Raw genomic sequence first — 19,957 nt, 5'->3', positions numbered from 1 at the left:
GCTGGGTATGGGACTGGTCCGATAAGCACCCGTGGCCAGTCGAATCCCAGCATGGTGAACAGCGTCAAGGATCTGCAAATAAGAAGGCCTCGCTGACCCATATACTGTGCACCCATAGTCCAACCGTGAACGCACGAAAGCTCGGTAAAACTGAAGGAGACGAGCCCTGTCCGCTCCCCAAGACCTGTGGCTGAGGCACTTGAGGATGTTGAGTGCCTTCAGGGTTCTGGCTTTCAAGTCACGTAGGTGTGGCACCCATGACAACCTGGAGTCAAAAATTAGGCCCAGAAACCGCACTGTGTCTCTAAAATGTAGGACAGTATCCCCCATATGCAAGGCAGGCAAAGTGAAAAGACGACGAGAACGATTAAAATGAACACAAACACACTTATCGGCAGAGAACCGAAAACCCGTCTTTGCAGCCCACTCCTCTAACCGCCGCACTGTTAGCTGCAACTGACGGCTCACGGTTGCAACACTGGAGGAGGAACAGTAAACAGCAAAGTCGTCCACAAATAAGGAGCACTGTACTGGACTCCTCACTGTAGACGTTATACTGTTGATGGCTATGGAAAAGAGGGTAACGCTTAAAACGCTGCCCTGGGGGACACCGTTCTCTTGCTCAAAGCGATCAGACAGTGTGTTACCAACGCGGGTCCGAAAAAACGGCTGAGACAGGAAAGACCGAATGAAAATCGGGAGGCGGCCACGAAAGCCCCATTGATGCAGTTGTGCAAGAATACAGTATCTCCAAGTATGATCATATGCCTTACTGATATCAAAGAAGACATCAATACAGTGGTGCTGACGGAGAAAAGCCTGCTGAATAGCCGTCTATAGGAGGGTCAGGTTGTCGACCGTGGACCGAAATTTTCGGAATCCACACTGAAAGCGGCTAAGGAGCTGTCTGGTCTCTAACAGCCAGACCAGACGCCGGTTAACCATCCGTTCCAGGGTCTTACCGACACAGCTTGTCAAGGAGATACTACGATAACTACTGGGACATGTGCGGTCCTTTCCCGTTCTGAGGAGAGGGATGAGGATTGCCTCCCGCCACGAGGTGGGGAACACTCCTGTCTGCCATAACATTTGAGGAGAATTTGAGGAGGATTTCCTTTGACGCCGCTGGCAGATGTCGAAGAATGGAGTACCGGATGTGGTCGTAACCTGGTGCAGTGTCAGAAGTCTCACTAAGAGAAGATTCAAGTTCCCACATGGAGACAGGGGAGTTGTACGCCTCAGAAATGTTCGACCGAAAGTCCAAGTTCGCTCTTTCGACAGTCGCACGGTAGCGACGAAACGCTGGATCCTGATATGCAGTGGCAGTACTTTGTGCAAAATGCTCTGCCAGCGTCTGAGCAATGGCTCTGGGTGTCGTTTGGAGGCATCCCTGGTTCAGGACAGCAGCTATTGGTAAACGGCTATGTTTACCGGAAATCCGCCGAATGGCTTCCCATACTTTTGTGGAACAAGTGGAACGGTTGATGGAGTCCAGGAACGCCTGTCATGACCTTTTCTTGCTCTCTTTAATGACACGGCGTGCCCTGGCTCTCGCGATTCGAAAGGCGATAAGACTGACCGCTGTTGGACGGCATTTAAATCGGCGAAGAGCCGCACGCCTGTCCCGGATGGCTGAACGGTACTCTTCCGTCCACCAAGGCACAAGGCGCCGCTTAAGAGAGCCAGAAGACTGTGGTATGGACAGGTCAGCAGCATGATGGGTCACAAGCGTGATGTGATCCACCCATTCTTGGATGCTATTGTGGCGGTCAAAGACAGCCAACCGAGTGAACAGTGGCCAGTTAGCCCTGCCAATTATCCACGATGGTGGCCGCTGCTCCAGCAATACACCATCCAGGAGATGAATGCGCATAGGGAAGTGATCGCTGGAATGAAGGTCGTCAATGACCTCCCAGTGAACAGAGTCGGTGAGAGTTGGAGAGCAGAAAGATAGGTCAATGGCTGAGAATGACCCTGTAGCAGGAGAGAAATGAGTCGGAGTACCTGTGTTGAGGATGCGCAACACTTGAGATGTTAGGAGGCTCTCCAAAATTCGACCTCAAGCGCAAAGAGAAGTGGAGCCCCACAGGACATTATGGGCATTGAAGTCTCCCAGGAGGAGTTGGTCGATAAGATCTGTGAGAGCGTCTAAGGTCATTGCATCCAGAGGGGGTAAATAAAGGGAGCAAACGGTAAGCCTCCGAGGTGAATGAATTTCAACTACAACTGCTTGCAGGTCAGTATCCAGGGGGAGAGCAGAGGAGTGGTGGCCATTATTGACAAACACAACGACTCCGCCTTTGGCCCTTTCTCCAGTCAGGTCATCTTTGCGATATGATCTTTGCATCAGATGGTTTGAAATGCGTTTCCTGTAAACCCAAGCACAGGGGGTGTTGCCGTGCTAAGAGGTGCAGTTCCTCCACATGTGCCCGGAATCCATTCATATTCCACTGTATAATGGGAGCCATCTATCAGGGTGGGAGTACCTTCATTCTCACTTTTTGTCGGGAGGAGAGCCCACAACAGACGCTCAGTTTTGGAGCGAGATGAGTGCCCCAGTCTGACATCAACCTCCATCGCCTCTGAAGAGGAGTCGAGAGAGACGTCATAGAGAATGACATCCACATCAGCAGACTGTAGAATGTCGGTCTCCTTTAGCAGGCGAGTCTTCACCTTTGTCTTTGGCTTCGATTTTCTGGCCTCAGGCGGCATTGGCGCCAAAACCTCAGAAGTAGCAGGGGGTGTAGCAGCGCTGGGCAATGCACAAGACTGGACCCAGGAAGGGGCAGGAAGTTCCATGACGTCAGCTACCACGGCCTGGTCAAAAGGCCGGGGAGGAGTAGCAGGCTTCACAGGAACGGCAGCAGCACACGTACACTGACAAACGCAGGTGCTAGTGCTGACAGTAGCAACCTCCGTTTGTGTAGTGGCATCGGATTTCAACACTGGCTGTTTGAGAAAGGAAGAAAAGGAAGCAGCGAAGGTGGGCGGCTGCAGGGACTTGTAAATTTTCTTCGCCTCACCATACGAGAGGCGTTTTGTAGTTTTAAGTTCTTGGATCTTCCGTTCCTCAAGGAAAACTCTGCAGTCCCTACTCCACACAGGGTGATCGCCAGAGCAGTTGACACACTTGGGAGGAGAGGAGCAACCAACTCCCTCGTGGGCGGCTTTACCACATTTCCCGCAAGTGGCTTCCCCTCTACAGCCGAGAGTAGTGTGTCCAAAGTGTTGGCATTTAAAACACCACATGGGGTTGGGGTAATAAGGCCGTACACTGAGACGAAGGAAACCGGCCTTCACATGCTCTGGCAATTTGGTGGTGTTAAATGTAAGGATAAACGAGTCAGTCTTTACGAGAGTACCATCCACCCGTTTCATAATGTGTTACACGTCGACAATTCCTTTCCGGGACCATTTAGCCTTCAGTTCGTCTTGGGGAATGTCAACGAGATCTCTGCAAGTCACAACACCCTTGCTGTAGTTCAAGGTGTTGTGAAATTCAGTCTCTATCGCAAACTCCCCAAGAAATTGCGCCTTCTGAAGGTTCTGGGCTTGCTGCAAGCTAGATGTTTCAACCAACAAGGTGCCATTGCGCAAGCGCTTTACAGATTTTAGAGTGCCAGCAATGCCTTCCAAGCCCTTCTGGATATAAAATGGTGAAACTTTCGCGAAACTCCCATCTTTTCTTTTAATTACAAGAAACACATTCGGTGAAGCAGCATGCGTTCTGTTCCGACTACCTGAATCAGGAGGACTGGCTACACGAGCCCTCTTGTTAGATTGGGTGTTGGAACCTACCAGCGGCCCACTCTCTCCGCTGGGAGGAGAAGAAGAGAAGTTCGAGGGTTCCATCTCGGTTCCACGAGCAGCTATGGAACTAAGAGTCCACTTAGACAGAGCCCCGCGTGCCTAGGTAAGCCTTATACAACTGAGGCGCGGCAGGTTCCCCAGAGGTTGCCCGCTAACGACTGTTCCACCTCAACAGCCATGCATCTCATCGGCGCGCAGCACACCTTGAGATTGAGGGGTTGTTTATAGGGGTTTATTCCATCCTCGCGATCCGGGCGGCCAAGCCAAGATCCCCACTCCCTGAGACACACAACACTCCACCGCCGCGCCGCACGGTGGTCGTTGAAGCATGCCGAGAGCTTACGGTGACAGGGGACTGGCGGCGCTTACCAGTCCCCAGCTCAGGAACCCCGGGGTCGCCAAGCCCGTACCCGGCAAATGAATGCTGAGTGCCTGGGGGCGTGGCGTACGTCACACCAGAATCAAAACAACAGTCCATGGAATTTGAGCAAGGCCATCGTTTTGCTGCAAGACAATGCCCGTCAGCATGTGGCGAATCAGACCAAAGATCTCATCACATCTTTTCGATGGGAAACTCTAGATCATCCTTCACACAGCCCCGATCTTGCGCCCAGTGACTGCCATCTCTTCCTGCACTTGAAGAAACACCTGGGCGGTCGGCGTCTTCAAGACGACGACGAAGTCAAAACAGTGGTGATGCAGTGGGTAACAAGTCAGGCGGCAGACTTCTATGAGGAGGGCATTCAAAAACTGGTGCAACGTTAGGACAAGTGCATCAATATTGACGGAAATTATGTAGAAAAGTAGATTAAGGTACAGGCTTTCATGTAAAAATAAAATTATTGAGATATCTTAGCACGTCTTTTTTTTCATTTCAAAACGGTGCTTACTTAAAAAACACTCCTCGTAATTACGTTTATTTGCACTATTTATTAAGAGAGTGTATTCAACACATATTTCTATGATTAGTTGGACAGTTCTAGACATGGTTTCGGTTGAATTTCTTTGGAATCGATGCCTTTCGGACGCATTGCGTATACAGGGTGTTACAAAAAGGTACGGCCAAACTTTCAGGAAACATTCCTCACACACAAACAAAGAAAATATGTTATGTGGACATGTGTCCGGAAACGCTTAATTTCCATGTTAGAGCTCATTTTAGTTTCATCAGTATGTACTGTACTTCCTCGATTCACCGCCAGTTGGCCCAATTGAAAGAAGGTAATGTTGACTTCGGTGCTTGTATTGACATGCGACTCATTGCTCTACCGTACTAGCATCAATCACATCAGTACGTAGCATCAACAGGTTAGTGTTCATCACGAACGTGGTTTTGCAGTCAGTGCAATGTTTACAAATGAGGAGATGGCAGATGCCCATTTCATGTGTGGGTTAGCACGGGGCAATAGCCGTGGCGCGGTACGTTTGTATCGAGACAGATTTCCAGAACAAAGATGTCCGGACAGGAAGACGTTCGAAGCAATTGATCGGCGTCTTAGGGAGCACGGAACATTCCAGCCTATGACTCGCGACTGGGAAAAACCTAGAACGACGAGGACACCTGCAATGGACGAGGCAATTCTTCGTGCAGTTTACGATATCCCTAATATCAGCGTCAGAGACGTTGCTGCTGTACAAGGTAACGTTGACCACGTCACTGTATGGAGAGTGCTACGGAAGAACCAGTTGTTTCCGTACCATGTACAGCGTGTGCAGGCTCTATCAGCAGCTTATTGGTCTCCACGGGTACACTTCTGCGAATGGTTCATCCAACAATGTGTCAATCCTCATTTCATTGAAAATGTTCTGTTTACGGGTGAGGCTTCATTCCAACGTGATCAAATTGTAAATCTTCACAATCAACATGTGTGAGAATCCGCACACAATTGTACAATCACATCATCCACACAGATTTCCTGTGAACGTTTGGGCAGGCATTGTTGGTGATGTCTTGATTGGGCCCCATGTACTTCCACCTACGCTCAATGGAGCACGTTATCGTGATTTCATACGGGATACTCTACCTGTGCTGCTAGAACGTGTGTGGAAGCAGTGACAGATGTGCACCTGCATAACATCTTCTCAGGTGCTAAACTTCTAAGTGGATTCGACCTACCGCACAAGACCTGGTCTACTCTCAACAGAATCCGTACCAGCCATGGGCGATGCAGGGATACTCCCTTTAAGTGGAAGAAGCTGCCTGTCCAGCGTGTGACTGCGGGGCTCCATAGCAGACTGTTCACCACATTGTCAGTGAATGCAGGATTCGAGCCTATCACAGCGCCAAAGAGGACGTCCTGCTAGCAACTCCCGATGCAGTGCGCTGGATTGAAGGACTGGATATTCAGCTGTAAAGACAAACTTGAGTTTCTTGATTATCAATGTGTACATATGTATATGTAATTTCATGATATGTCAGTATTAGCCACTGTTGTTGTTGTCTTCAGTCCTGAGACTGGTTTGACGCAGCTCTCCATGCTACTCAATCCTGTGCAAGCTTCTTCATCTCCCAGTACCTACTGCAACCTACATCCTTCTGAATCTGCTTAGTGTATACATCTCTTGGTCTCCCTCTACGATTTTTACCCTTCACGCTGCCCTCCAATGCTAAATTTGTGATCCCTTGATGCCTCAAAACATGTGCTACCAACCGATGCCTTCTTCTAATCAAGTTGTGCCACAAACTTCTCTTCTCCCAAATCCTATTCAATGCCTCCTCATTAGTTACGTTATCTATCCACCTTATCTTCAGCATTCTTCTGTAGCACCACATTTCGAAAGCTTCTATTCTCTTCTTGTCCAAACTAGTTATCGTCCATGTTTCACTTCCATACATGGCTACACTCCAAACAAATACTTTCAGAAACGACTTCCTGATACATAAATCTATATTCGATGTTAACAACTTTCTCTTCTTCAGAAACGCTTTCCTTGCCGTTGCCAGTCTACATTTTATATCCTCTCTACTTCGACCATCAACAGTTATTTTACTTCCTAAATAGCAAAACCCCTTTACTACTTTAAGTGTCTCATTTCCTGATCTAATTCCCTCAGCATCACCCGATTTAATTTCACTGCATTCCACTATCCTCGTTTTGCTTTTGTTGATGTTCATCTTATATCCTCCTTTCAAGACTCTGTCCATTCCGTTCAACTGCTCTTCCAAGTCCTTTGCCGTCTCTGACAGAATTACAATGTCATCGGCGAACCTCAAAGTTTTTACTTCTTCTCCATGAATTTTAATACCTACTCCAAATTTTTCTTTTGTTTCCTTTACTGCTTGCTCAATATACAGATTGAATAACATCGGGGAGAGGCTACAACCCTGTCTCACTCCTTTCCCAACCACTGGTTCCCTTTCATGCCCCTCGACTCTTATGACTGCCGTCTGGTTTCTGTACAAATTGTAAATAGCCTTTCGCTCCCTGTATTTTACCCCTGCCACCTTCAGAATTTGAAAGAGAGTATTCCACTCAACATTGTCAAAAGCTTTCTCTAAGTCTACAAATGCTAGAAACGTAGGTTTCAAAAAAATGGCTCTGAGCACTATGGGACTCAACTGCTGTGGTTATCAGTCCCCTAGAACTTAGAACTACTTAAACCTAACTAACCTAAGGACATCACACACATCCATGCCCGAGGCAGGATTCGAACCTGCGACCGTAGCAGTCGCACGGTTCCGGACTGCGCGCCTAGAACCGCGAGACCACCGCGGCCGGCGAAACGTAGGTTTGCCTTTTCTTAATATTTCTTCTAAGTCGTAAGGTCAGTATTACCTCACGTGTTCCAACATTTCTACGGAATCCAAACTGATCCTCCCCGAGGTCCGCATCTACCAGTTTTTCCATTCGTCTGTAAAGAATTCGCGTTAGTATTTTGCAGCTGTGACTTATTAAACTGATAGTTCGGTAATTTTCACATCTGTCAGCACCTGCTTTCTTTGGGATTGGAATTATTGAATTCTTCTTGAAGTCTGAGGGTATTTCGCCTGTCTCATACATCTTGCTCACCAGCTGGTAGAGTTTTGTCATGACTGGCTCTCCCAAGGCCGTCAGTAGTTCTAATGGAATGTTGTCTACTCCGGGGGCCTTGTTTCGACTCAGGTCTTTCAGTGCTATTAGCCATACGCTAAATAAAATAACATGTGCCTTTACAAGTAGGACACAACATGTGGTTCATGCACGATGGAGCTCCTGCACATTTCAGTCGAAGTGGTCGTACGCTTCTGAACAACAGATTCGGTGACCGATGGATTGGTAGAGGTGGACCAACTCCATGGCCTCCACGCCCTCCTGACCGCAACCCTCTTGACTTTCATTTATGGGGGCATTTGAAAGCTCTTGTCGACGCAACACCGTACCAAATGTAGAGACTCTTCGTGCTCGTATTGTGAACGGCTGTGATACAATACGCCTTTCTCCAGGGCTGCATCAGCGCATCAGAGATTCCATTCAACGGAGGGTGGATGCATGTATCCTCGCTAACGGAGGACATTTTGAACATTTCCTACAACAAAGTGTTTGAAGTCACGCTGGTTCGTTCTGTCGCTGTGTGTTCCCATTCCATGATTAATGTGATTTGAAGAGAAATAATAAAATGAGCTCTAACATGGAAAGTAAGCGTTTTGCGGACACATGGCCACATAACATACTTTATTTCTTTGTGTGTGAGGAATGTTTCCTGAAAGTTTGGCCGTACCTTTTTGTAAACCCTGTACGTAATGACGGTCGCTTACAGCGCACACTACACGAAGTGGGAGAGCTACAGTAGTACCTGTTCTCTCACAGAATGCTGTAGGCGGCGAGTTTCACGCAGCTGTAAAACACAGGGTGGAGAGCTAACGAAGTAAGATGTGCCCCCGGAGGCGGCGACGACTCGAACAGTAGTGTTCTCGCGTCCGCTCGGGACCCGTCTTTGATCTGGATAATCCGGAACATCGTTCTGCGTCAGTAGAGAATCCCCTGCGACAGGCGGAGACAAATTCCTGGGCGCGAGGCGAGGCGCGGCGCTGCTGAGCTGAGACGAGCCGAGCGGAGACTTGGTGCGGAGCCAGACCTAGCAGCGGGCGCCTGCGTGATTGGCACGCGCGTGGGCGGCGCCGGAGGCTGCGTGCGTGCGTGCGTGCGTGCGTGTGCGTTAAGAGGCACGGGGACCAGCCGTGATTCGGCGCCACAATCAGGCGCTCCGCCGAGGCGTCAGCCCAGCTTCAAAACCGTGGACGTGCACGGCAGGTGCTGCTACTTGAGCAGCTACAAAAGCAGACAGACAAGGGAAGTTATACATCTACACTCTCTACTCTACAAGGATCCGGGCACCCTTACGTAATTCGGAATTGACCGCTAGGCGTCACGAGCGGCGGACCCGCCTGTATAAAAGGAGGCAGGGAATACTGTGCTGTGAGTAGAGAAGCAGTAACACTAACAGCAGAATGGGCCGCTTAGGACAGCTCAGTCACTTCGAACATGGCCTGTCATTGGATGTCACCTTAGATTCACCAGGGACATTTGAACCCTTCTAAAGCTGCCCTAGTTCACTGTCGGTGACGTGACCATGAAGGGACAGCCAAAGCTAAGGCCGGTATTACACTATCAAATTTCTTTGTCAAATATCTTTGTCCAAAATCTTTGTCAAAGATATTTGATGGTGTAATAGGAAACTTTGTCAAATGTCGCCCAATATTTGACCAAATCTAGGGCCTCGCTGTACATTTTATCAAAGAAGTCGCTTGTCTTCTGTTCAGTGCAATGTGACATGTTACCACATGGAGCGCTAGCATCGCTGCAGCATTCTGTCGTCTGTAGTGTTTTCTAAACATTGCCAGTAAATACAATTGGTGTGTGCCGACAACTACTAAAATAATAGAGATGTATGAAGCTGATGAGGCGCTTTACAACGTGAGGCACGCTGAATACAAAAATAGATTACGAAGATTGGACACCTAACCTAACCTAACCCTCACCTGTAGCAAGGAATTAGAGTGTTACAGTGAGCCTGTCTTCTGCAGATATAGCAGTTCTTAAGTGAATATTGTGATTTGTGATATGAGGATACACTTCACTGAGCACATACAGAAATGTATGCTCATCCATTCTTAAGTAATTGATGTACGACTTGACGTCCTCCACTATAAGCTCACGTACCAAGTTTTGTTGAATGCTTTTATCGTGTCGTCGTAAAGCCCACGGCTTCACCCAGGCATGTCTCCTTTCCCCCCCCCCCCCCCCCCCCCGCTTGTCTTCCGCATGTGCACACAGTGCAATTGTGGTATATGCAATTGCTGCAGTTAATAACAAGTTGTTGTTGGCAGCCATCTTGAACTTCGATGAAAAATATGATGACAGTGTAATACCCCTTCTAGCGCTGCGTCAAAGATCTTTGTCAAATATATTTGACGGAATATTTGGCCACATCTTTCATCAAATCTTTGACAAAGAAATCTGATAGTGTAATACCAGCCTAAGACAACACCTGGCGGACTTCGTGTGCTGAGGGACGGTGAGCGTCGAGGATTGCTGAAGCGGAAGGAATCGTTCGTGAGTTGCAAAGTGCTAACAGTAGTCTAGCTACTAAAGTTACTGTACTTAGGGTATTAAAAAAATGGGATGCAGATGTCTAGCAGCTGCTCATATACCAGGTGATCAAAAAGTCAGTATAAATTTTGAAAACTGAATAAATCACGGAATAATGTAGATAGAGAGGTACAAATTGACACACATGCTTGGAATGACATAAGGGTTTTGTTAGAACCAAAAAAATACAAAAGTTCAAAAGAGTCCGACAGATGGCGCTTCATCTGATCATAGTAGCAAAAATTAGCATAACGAAGTAAGACAAAGCAAAGATGATGATGTTTACAGGAAATGCTCAATGTGTCCACCATCATTCCTCAACAATAGCTGTAGTCGAGGAATAATGTTGTGAACAGCACTGTAAAGCATATCCGGAGTTATGGTGAAGCATTGGCGTCGGATGTTGTCTTTCAGCATCCCTAGAGATGTCGACCGATCACGATACACTTGCGACTTCAGGTAACCCCAAAGCCAATAATCGCACGGACTGAGGTCTGGGGACCTGGGAGGACCTGGGAGGCCAAGCATGACGAAAGTGGCGGCTGAGCACACGATCATCACCAAACGACACGCGCAAGAGATGTTTCGCGCGTCTAGCAATATGGGGTGGAGCGACATCATGCATAAACATCGTACGTTCCAGCAGGTGTTTATCAGCCAGGCTGGGAATGATGCGATTCTGTAACATATCGGCGTACCTCTCACCTGTAACGGTAGCGGTTACATATTTCCTCGAAGAAAAAAGGCCTGATAACGGTACATGTGGTGAATCCAACCCATACCGTGACTTTCTCCTCGTTCTAGGATTTTCGGTAGCCCAAATTCTGCAGTTGTGGGCGTTGACAGACCCTCGGAGCGTGGAATGAACTTCGTCGGTCCACAACACGTTACTCAACCAATCGTCATCTTGTACCACCTTCTGAAAATCCCACACCGCAAATGCCCTCCGCTTCACTAAATCGCCAGGTAACAGTTCACGATGCCGATGGATTTTGTACGGATAGCATCGGAGGGTACGCCTCAGTGCCAACCAAACATTAGTGTATGGAACGCCGGTGCGACGTGTGACTGCACGAGCGCTGACTTCCCCGTGCATCGAAGAACCCGCTACAGCCTCCATTTCTTCCTGAACCGTCTCAGCAGCATTACGCCTTGTGCTCGGTCGGCCACTACGGCGTCTATCGTCTAAACAACCCGTGGCTTCAAACTTCGAAATCATTCTCGCCACAGCTACATTTGTCAACGGACTTTTACCCGTTCGAACCCCCTTCCTATGGCGATACGATCGTAACGCTAAACTAGCACATTCCCCATTCTGATAATACAGCTTCACTAAAAGCGCATTTTCAGGTAATGTCTACATGCTGCAACTGCTGGCGCATCTGAGTCTCTCTCTCATTGCAGCTCCTTCTATACACGATTGTCATGCGCGGTCACTGACGTTTTGCTGTCCAGCGCCATCTGTCGGACATTTTGTGAAATTTTTTTTTTGTTCTGATAAAACCACATGTTATTTGTACCTCTCTATCTACATTATTCTGTTGTTTATTAAGTTTTCAAATTGATACTGACTTTTTGACCACCCGGTACTTTTGTACTTCTGCATCTACTTGGATACTTTGCAAATCACATTTAAGTGCCAAGCAGAGTGTTCATCGAACCACCTTCACAATTCTAGTGCTGAGCACTATGGGACTTAACATCTGAGGTCATCAGTCCCCTAGACTTAGAACTACTTAAACCTAACTAACCTAAGGACATCACACAAAGCCATGCCCGAGGCAGGATTCAAACCTGATACTGTAACTGCAACGCGGTTCCGGACTGAAGCGCCTAGAACCGCTCGGCCACAACGGCCAGTTGATTAAGAGGTAGAGACTCCAAGGCCTAAGCATTGACAACGATCGAGAGTGCTGTGTGCTAACCCCATGCCTCTCTATATTGATTGCATGTGCATGAAATCGCATGACGGGCGGTGACGCGGTGACCGGCCGACATCCCTTAGTCTTCAGGACCTAATCACAGAGGTTCTTTTTTTTTTTCACCTATTGTAGAGGAATAGTTTGTTGACGATGTTCATAACAGAATGTCATTGCCCCCTGTTGTAAAGCAGTAGTTCTGAGGCAATGACAATGGACAATAGTATTCCTGAAATGGACTGGCCTACCTTGAGTCCCAACCTGAACCCAATGGAACCCATTTGGATTGATTCAGAACGTCGACTTCGCTCCTTTTCCCTGTGTCCAACACCACTACCTTCTTTGGTTTCAGCTGTTCAAGAAGAATGGGCTGTAGTTTCTCCTCAAATATTCAGAGTCATTGAAAGCATCTTCAGCTGAGTTGAAACCGTCATAAAGGCGAGGAGTTGACACAGCCCATATTAATGTTCGTTTATAGATGATCGGCTGCTTTTGATCGTAAGGTCTGCACCTATACTCCGCAAATCACCTTACGGTCAGTGGCGGAGAGTGTTTTCTGTACCACTATCACTTCCCCCGTTTGCTGTTCCAGATGCAAATGGTTCATAGCAAGAACGATTCTTCGTAAGCCTCTGTGTGAAATCGAGCGTTTCTAAGATTACCTTCATGGTCTCCTCGCGATATGTACTTAGAATGAAGCGATATATTGGTTGTCTCTTGTAGGAACGTACGCTCTCGGAACTGCAATAGCAAACCACACTGCGATCCAGAATGTCCCTCTGCCAGCGTCTTCCAGCGTCTGATATTGGAGTTAGTTGACCATCGGCCATGCTGTTACATCGGTCAATCTCATCTGGTACTGATCTCAGACTGACGACCAATGTTAGAGTAAAGATCCAACGAAGGTTTTGTTAGTTACCACTTTTGTCGGTGGAGCACATGTCCTTCTACTGAATCTAAGTCTTTTATCGTCCCACTTTAAATCGCTCCGTATGTATACTCCTTGGTATTTGTATGGATCTGATTGCTGGCCGTGTACTCATACATTAATTGGACTTTCTGCTTATTTATGCAAAATCCGTTAAATTTATTTATGTTGACGGTCAACTATCCTCTGCACGACTTCCTGTATTCTGTTACATTTTTTTGTCGTTGAGAATTTTCTGTGTTCCCTGGGTATCATCCATGAAAAAAATTCATGGAGCTTCCAATGTTGTCCACTAGGTCATTTATAATCAGGGTGTTTCAAAGTCTTTGCATCAAAAATCTAGGTGTGGTAAAAATGGTTCAAATGGCTCTGAGCACTACGGGACTTAACATCTGTGGTCATCAGTCCCCTAGAACTTAGAACTACTTAAACCTAACTAACCTAAGGACATCACACACATCCATGCTCGAGGCTGGATTCGAACCTGCGACCGTAGTAGTCGCGCGGTTCCGGACTGAGCGCCTAGAACCGCTAGACCACCGCGGTCGGCTAGGTGTGGTAGATCACACCATGGAGAACAACTATTTTTAGAGACAAAATGTTCGTTGATACTTACCTGTCGACTCTAAGCGACTTTAACTATCAGTCATGCCCCCAAAAGGAGGCAGGACGTAGTCTACAATCTCTCTGAACTGTGCATATGCGAAAAGGTTGCCTAAAGTCCGATCATGTGCTGCGCGTGAAAGGAGGTAGTCCGAGTTCCTGTTCGCTTCTAAAATATCTTTCTCTGTTTAGGACACTCAGTCTTGACTTTTTCTTGTTAAAAACCAGTCTATACATTTACTGGGGGTAGTATAGTATTCCGATGCAACATACAAGGTCAGTAGACCCTGTTAGTTTAATGAAATCTCGTCATCCCAGAGACAGCGACTTCAGTAAAAAGATGCTTAGCATCGCCGGGAAGCGTCAGCGAATATTCAGTCTGTAACAAAAGTTGTTAGCCATAACGCGACCTATTACCCCTACACGTTTGATACAAAGAATTTGAAGCATCTGCGTATCGTGAAAAATAATGTTTCTACGACACTCTCTTCGGGAACATCCAAAGTTACTTATTCGCCTGAAGATCACTCTGTTGCGAAATACATGCTGTATTCTATAATTGCGTAGGCTTCCGCGGCCAGATTCAGTGGACATAAAAGTTTTATGGGTATGGTACCGTGTCATGTTGTATAAAACTACTGCTGGAGAAAACCAATGTTTCGGCCAAGGTTGCAGCGGCCGTCTTCTGGGTCACCAATAGACGTAGACGCGATACCATATCCAGAAAACTTGTATGTATGCTGTATTCTGTTCGCTAGAACCATATTAGTCCATGCACACAGCTGACATGATATTCCGTGCGTTCGTACTTTGTTTATGAATCAGCAGTGCGTAACTGTATAGAATGTCTTCTGGAACTCAAGGAACGCACTATCAATCTGGTTCTCGTGGACGAACAGAGCGAGCTGGGTCTCAGTTGATCCTTGTTTCCGGAACCAGTGTTGATTTCAACAGGGGAGGTTTCCGACCTCCAGAAATGTCTTAATACGCGAATACGAAACGTTCCACAATTAAAAGTCCGACGTCAGAGATATAGGTTTCTTCGGCGACCCCTTTTGAAAACGGAAATGAGCTGACTTTTTTCTTAGTCACTGGGAACGCTTCACTTTTCGAGCGTCCTACGGTGCATAATTGCTACAAGAGGCAGCCAAACGAAAAAGAGTCAGATGGGAAAAGAGTAAGTAAACTGTTCGTTATTTCAGAGTAATCGCCATAAGCGTTAATACAACTATTTCACTGTGAAACAAAACAAACGGTTACTGCCTTCATGGAAAAATATTCGCGGTTGCCTGCGGAACCAATATTGTGCTCAGGAGAGCACCTGTTCGTCCGAAGCAAACCAACGACACGAATGTCTTTCTACAGGACTCCAAAAATATGGGAATCGCATGGGGAGAGATCGGTAGTGTATGGGGATATGTAACGGATTCCCAACGAAACTTCTGCAGCGTACTCGAAACTACCTTGCCCCGGCCACATATTGGCCGTGTGGGAACTTCAAGTAGTCTGTCAGCAAACTACAGTGTATTACGCAGATCATATGAGATTGTGTTTTCATGCTTTAGGAACAATGCTACTGTGATTTCATACCGGATGAACATAGAAGCTTTTGTCGAATGAGAGCAGGTATCTGATCATTTCTTTACACTAACTCTGGTTTCCATCCACAGTGTTGAGCGTAGGAGGACAATAATCCCTGAATATTAAGACACAGTTCTTCATCTTTATTCCAGTGCCTACAGCTATGATCTGATCATAAACTTGGACTTGGATTGACATTAAGGTCACCAGTCCTGTGAACATTTCAACTTCAAATTTGTACTGTGTGTGTCAGTGTGTGCGACAAACATAGCAAGGAAAAGCATTACATAGTGGACGATCTCGCATTACAATCAGTCTGCACGTAGTCAGACTAGTGTCAATATGCTACAGTCAGCTAAATATACTTCCGTGAACAGTGGTCACCAACATTAAGGATGTATCTCTCGTAACAACACTGAGGCATTGCAGTTCACATGTCATAAGCTTGATGTGCCTCGAACCGATGACAGTTGTTGTCTGGTTTTTTTTAGGGGCATTGCTTTTATAAAAGAATGAATATGTGATAGTTGGGTAAATTAATTAGGAATATAGCAGTAAAATGTAATATGTTTAGCCCTGACAACATCCAAATCTCAAACTGTGCCTCGACTAAGCGCTTAATCCTGATGCCACATAGGCCCAAAATTTCTTTCATGTTTTGAGCACAACTGCACTGACATAAATTTATAAACAGCAGGAACGAGTGATGTTACACGAATTTGAATACCGATCAGATCAGAATAATTAATCACCAAAGAGAAATGAAATGTATACCAGTGCTAGTAATTGCCAGTAGTTCATTGGCGCAATTTAATTTTTTTGTGGAACTTCATGGATTTTGTCAGTATGAAGCCACTCTGGAAGCACACTGCCATGAAATGCCAATGCTCGGATGAGCATCAAGGTCACATCAAGGAAACCATTCCTTGGGGACTTCTTAGAAGGAAATTCTCGGTACAACTTCAGACTGGAAGACACTGATATCCTAGTGAGCTTCGACGTGGTTTCACTATTCACCAGGGTGCCTCTTTGAGAGTCAGTCCAGCTTATTGGGCAGGAATTTGACGACAAGACCACCGAACTATTTAGGCATGTCTTGACCTTAATGTAATTTCTGTTTAATGGGGAATACTATGAGCAAATGGATGGAGTCGCAATGGGTAGCCCACTCTCGCGGAGGAAGCCTTCGCGTCATCCAATTGGAAACCTACTTGTTTCTTCCGTTATGTCGATGACACGTTCGTCATCTGGCCCCGTGGTAGGGTCAAGCTCCTGGATTTCCTTACACACCTAAACTCCATACATCCAAACATCAAATTCACTATGGAAACCGAAGCAAAAGAAAGATTACCATTCCTGGACTTCATGGTCAAGAGCAGAGCTGATGGTACCCTGAGTCACGGCGTGTACAGGAAGAAAACGCAGACTGACCTGTACAGCTGCCAACACCCTTCTCAGAAGAATGGATTCCTAAAACACTAGTACACAGGACGCGTAGCATCTCAGACGCAGAGAATCTGCCCCAGGAATTGGAACACCTCAAAACCGTGTTCCGAAAAAAACGTGCAGATTAGACGCGCTCTCCGTCCCACTACCACAGCACAACCTGTAGAGACGGATGAAGTCACGGAAGAAGAGGTAGCCACTGCCTTTATTCCGTACAATGGCCTACTATCGGGGAAAATCGGCCGTACATTAAAGAAACACCGAGTCTTTTGCCCGCCCAATAAAACTCGGACATTACTGGGTAGTGTGAAAGATGACCTCGGTTTGAGGAAGGCCGAAGGCACACTCGACTGAAGTATGAAAATAAGTCGGCGGTAGCAGAGCACTGTTTGTCCGAGAAACACGAGATGGATTACGAGCGTACCAAGATCCTGGCTCAGACCTTTAAACATTGGGGTGGCGTTATAAGGGAGGCTACCGTAATTCGCACCAGGGAAGATCTTATCAACCGAGATTGCGCCTACGATCTCAGCAAGGCTTGGGACCCAGCATTGAATGTAATTAAGAAGACTCTCAGCAAGAAGTACAAACTGGCGAGAAGGGCAGACGTAGCAAGCACATCGACGCTACGACAGATTCCGACGCCCACGTCTTCGCGACCGCCGGCGCGCGGGCGCGGACGGCGGAGAGAGCGGCCCGCGGTGGGAGGGGATTTAAATCGGCCGCCCGCCCTCACAAAGCCGCGCGAGGTAGCGGCGAAGTGCGCAAATTGCGGAGGAAATCACGCCGCGAGTTTTCGTGGCTGCAGTTACATCGATAAGTGGGATCACAGAGGCAACAAGAGGAGGACGAAGAGACGACGAAACCGTTCCGGCCGTGGGCCGGCGCCTGCGGCAGGGACAGAGCAGCAGCACCGTGGGCGCCTCCGCCCCCCGTAGACGCCGCCACGACGACGCTGTGCCGCACAACAAGCCCCGCGCGGCCACAGAAGACGCCATAGCGGACCTGAAAGCCGCATTCGCGGCAGAGAGGACCGCCCTGCGAGACGAACTGGCCGCGGCGCACAGGGAAATCCAGCGGCTGCGGGCTGAAGTGGCCCACCCCACCTGCTAACCCTCCCACAGAGAACATGGACACTACGGAATCGGAGCCAGATCCAGTCCCGCCGCCGCCCAAGAAGAAGCTGGCGGTCAGGATCTCCGAGGACCTGGAAGGGTTGCTCGAATTGGCCGCCTCCCAAAAGGTTGAGGCACCCACCAAACCGAAGGCAGCGGCCGGCCGCGGTGGTCTCGCGGCTAAGGCGCTCAGTCCGGAACCGCGTGATTGCTACGGTCGCAGGTTCGAATCCTGCCTCGAGCATGGATGTGTGTGATGTCCTTAGTTAGGTTTAAGTAGTTCTAAGTTCTAGGGGACTGATGACCGTAGATGTTAAGTCCCATAGTGCTCAGAGCCATTTGAACCATTTTGAACCGAAGGCAGCCCCGACTTCCGATGAAAGTCGGAAGAAGGCTGCTTCACAGCAGCCAACAGCCATCCGATTCTCACCACGAGACGCCGGGAACGACGACACTGGCCGCATAGCGTGGTCGTGCGAGTTCACCGAGCCACAACGTCATCGGCACATGGGAACGCAGGATGCCAAGAAGACGCCGAAATCCGACCACATCCCATTCCCAGACCAATCCATACCTTAGAAATCCAAGCTGAACCCAGATTCACGACCCTTTAATCCCATCAGTCCGTTTCCACTATCATCAGACAAAAGGCAGGGATGACAAAAGTCGATCCGATCCTTTCACTACAGGGGCATCCACACCCATTAGACCATCTAGTCAGGAGCTCAGTTCGTCAGAGCACCTGACGATGGCGACATTGCTGATAGCCGAAATATTGTGCCCGTTGGACACTATGAACCGACAGTATACCTGTGGACTGTTCGAGCTACTTCCTTTGTTTTCGGACTGTATTTCCTTAGGATTCTTCCAATGAATCTCAGTCTGGCAGGAAGACCAGGTAACGTAGACCAGTCGCTTTGAACAACTACGGACTGTGCTTTTGTTACGCAGTGAACTCTGTGTGTCCATTGGCCCAAAAGGTTGGAGACACTCCGTTAAGTCGGCCGCGGTGGCCGTGCGGTTCTAGGCGCTGCAGTCCGGAACCGCGGGACTGCTACGGTCGCAGGTTCGAATCCTGCCTCGGGCATGGATGTGTGTGATGTCTTTAGGTTACTTAGGTTTATGTAGTTCTAAGCTCTAGGGGGCTGATGACCTAAGATGTAAAGTCCCTTAGTGCTCAGGGCCGTTTGAACCATTTTTGAACGCTCCGATATAGTACACCTTCGTGACGTTTGACCGCGTGTAGCAATTTCAATGGTGGGCAGCGTACGTCTGTTAATACAGGTAGTTCGATGGCCTCTCGCTGTGGCGCTACCGCACCTCCCGTTGCGAAGGGATATCCGTGACGTGGGGAGACCGGGGCGTCGCAGGTGTAACGCGGCGGCCGCCGTCTCCGTTTACACCGCAGCCGCAGGCCGCGCAATCGGCCTAATAAAACCGCGGCGCGGGGGGCCGGGCGCAGCCGCGCGTGCTCTCCGGACCGCGGGGGGATCGCCTTCCCTCTGCGGACCAGCTGGGCCGTCGGCCGGACCGGGCCCGACGCTTCGCCAGCGGCAGCGCACCTAGCGGATACCTGCCCGGCGGCGCCGCCCGCAGGAATGCCACACCCACACCCGCCTGCATGGGCTCCTCCTCCGACACGCACACACCCGGCGCCGCTTCCAGGCCGCCACCAGCCCGCGTGGGAACCGCAGCGGCTGACCGCGCGAGAGTCCGTCTGCTGGAAGCGAGCATCCCGTGCCCCATCTTAGCCTTCCAAAGTCTTCAGCCCGTTCTACACACCTGACTTTCTGGTCAATATCGAGTTCCCGACGTACAAGCGCCTTTCGTGCCCATGTGTAAATTGGCAGCTTACCACGTCGCATGTGTATGATGTCAATGATCTATAGATGTTGATGACGATGTTTGGTTTGTGGGGCGTTCAACTGCGTGGTTATCAGCACCCGTACAAATTCCCTTTTCTCAGCCCAATTTCGCCACTTTCGT

At 48.4% G+C, this 19,957-nt stretch overlaps 1 protein-coding gene across 1 annotated transcript in view; it reads left to right on the top strand.

The window, feature by feature from the left end:
• Nucleotides 1–17,969, top strand: part of LOC126293708 (hornerin-like) — a 131,637-nt gene extending 113,668 nt beyond the window's left edge. The window contains exons 3-4 of the mRNA XM_049987058.1: nucleotides 8,764–8,941; nucleotides 17,665–17,969. Coding sequence (XP_049843015.1) covers nucleotides 8,764–8,941; nucleotides 17,665–17,969 — 483 coding nt within the window. The remainder of the gene's footprint in view (nucleotides 1–8,763; nucleotides 8,942–17,664) is intronic.
• The last annotated feature ends 1,988 nt before the right edge of the window (nucleotides 17,970–19,957 follow it).

This window comes from Schistocerca gregaria, chromosome 1 (genome assembly GCF_023897955.1).
Source record: "Schistocerca gregaria isolate iqSchGreg1 chromosome 1, iqSchGreg1.2, whole genome shotgun sequence".
Lineage (NCBI taxonomy): Eukaryota > Metazoa > Arthropoda > Insecta > Orthoptera > Acrididae > Schistocerca > Schistocerca gregaria.
Note: the sequence above shows the minus strand (reverse complement) of the source record. Positions and strands in the feature narration are given on the sequence as shown.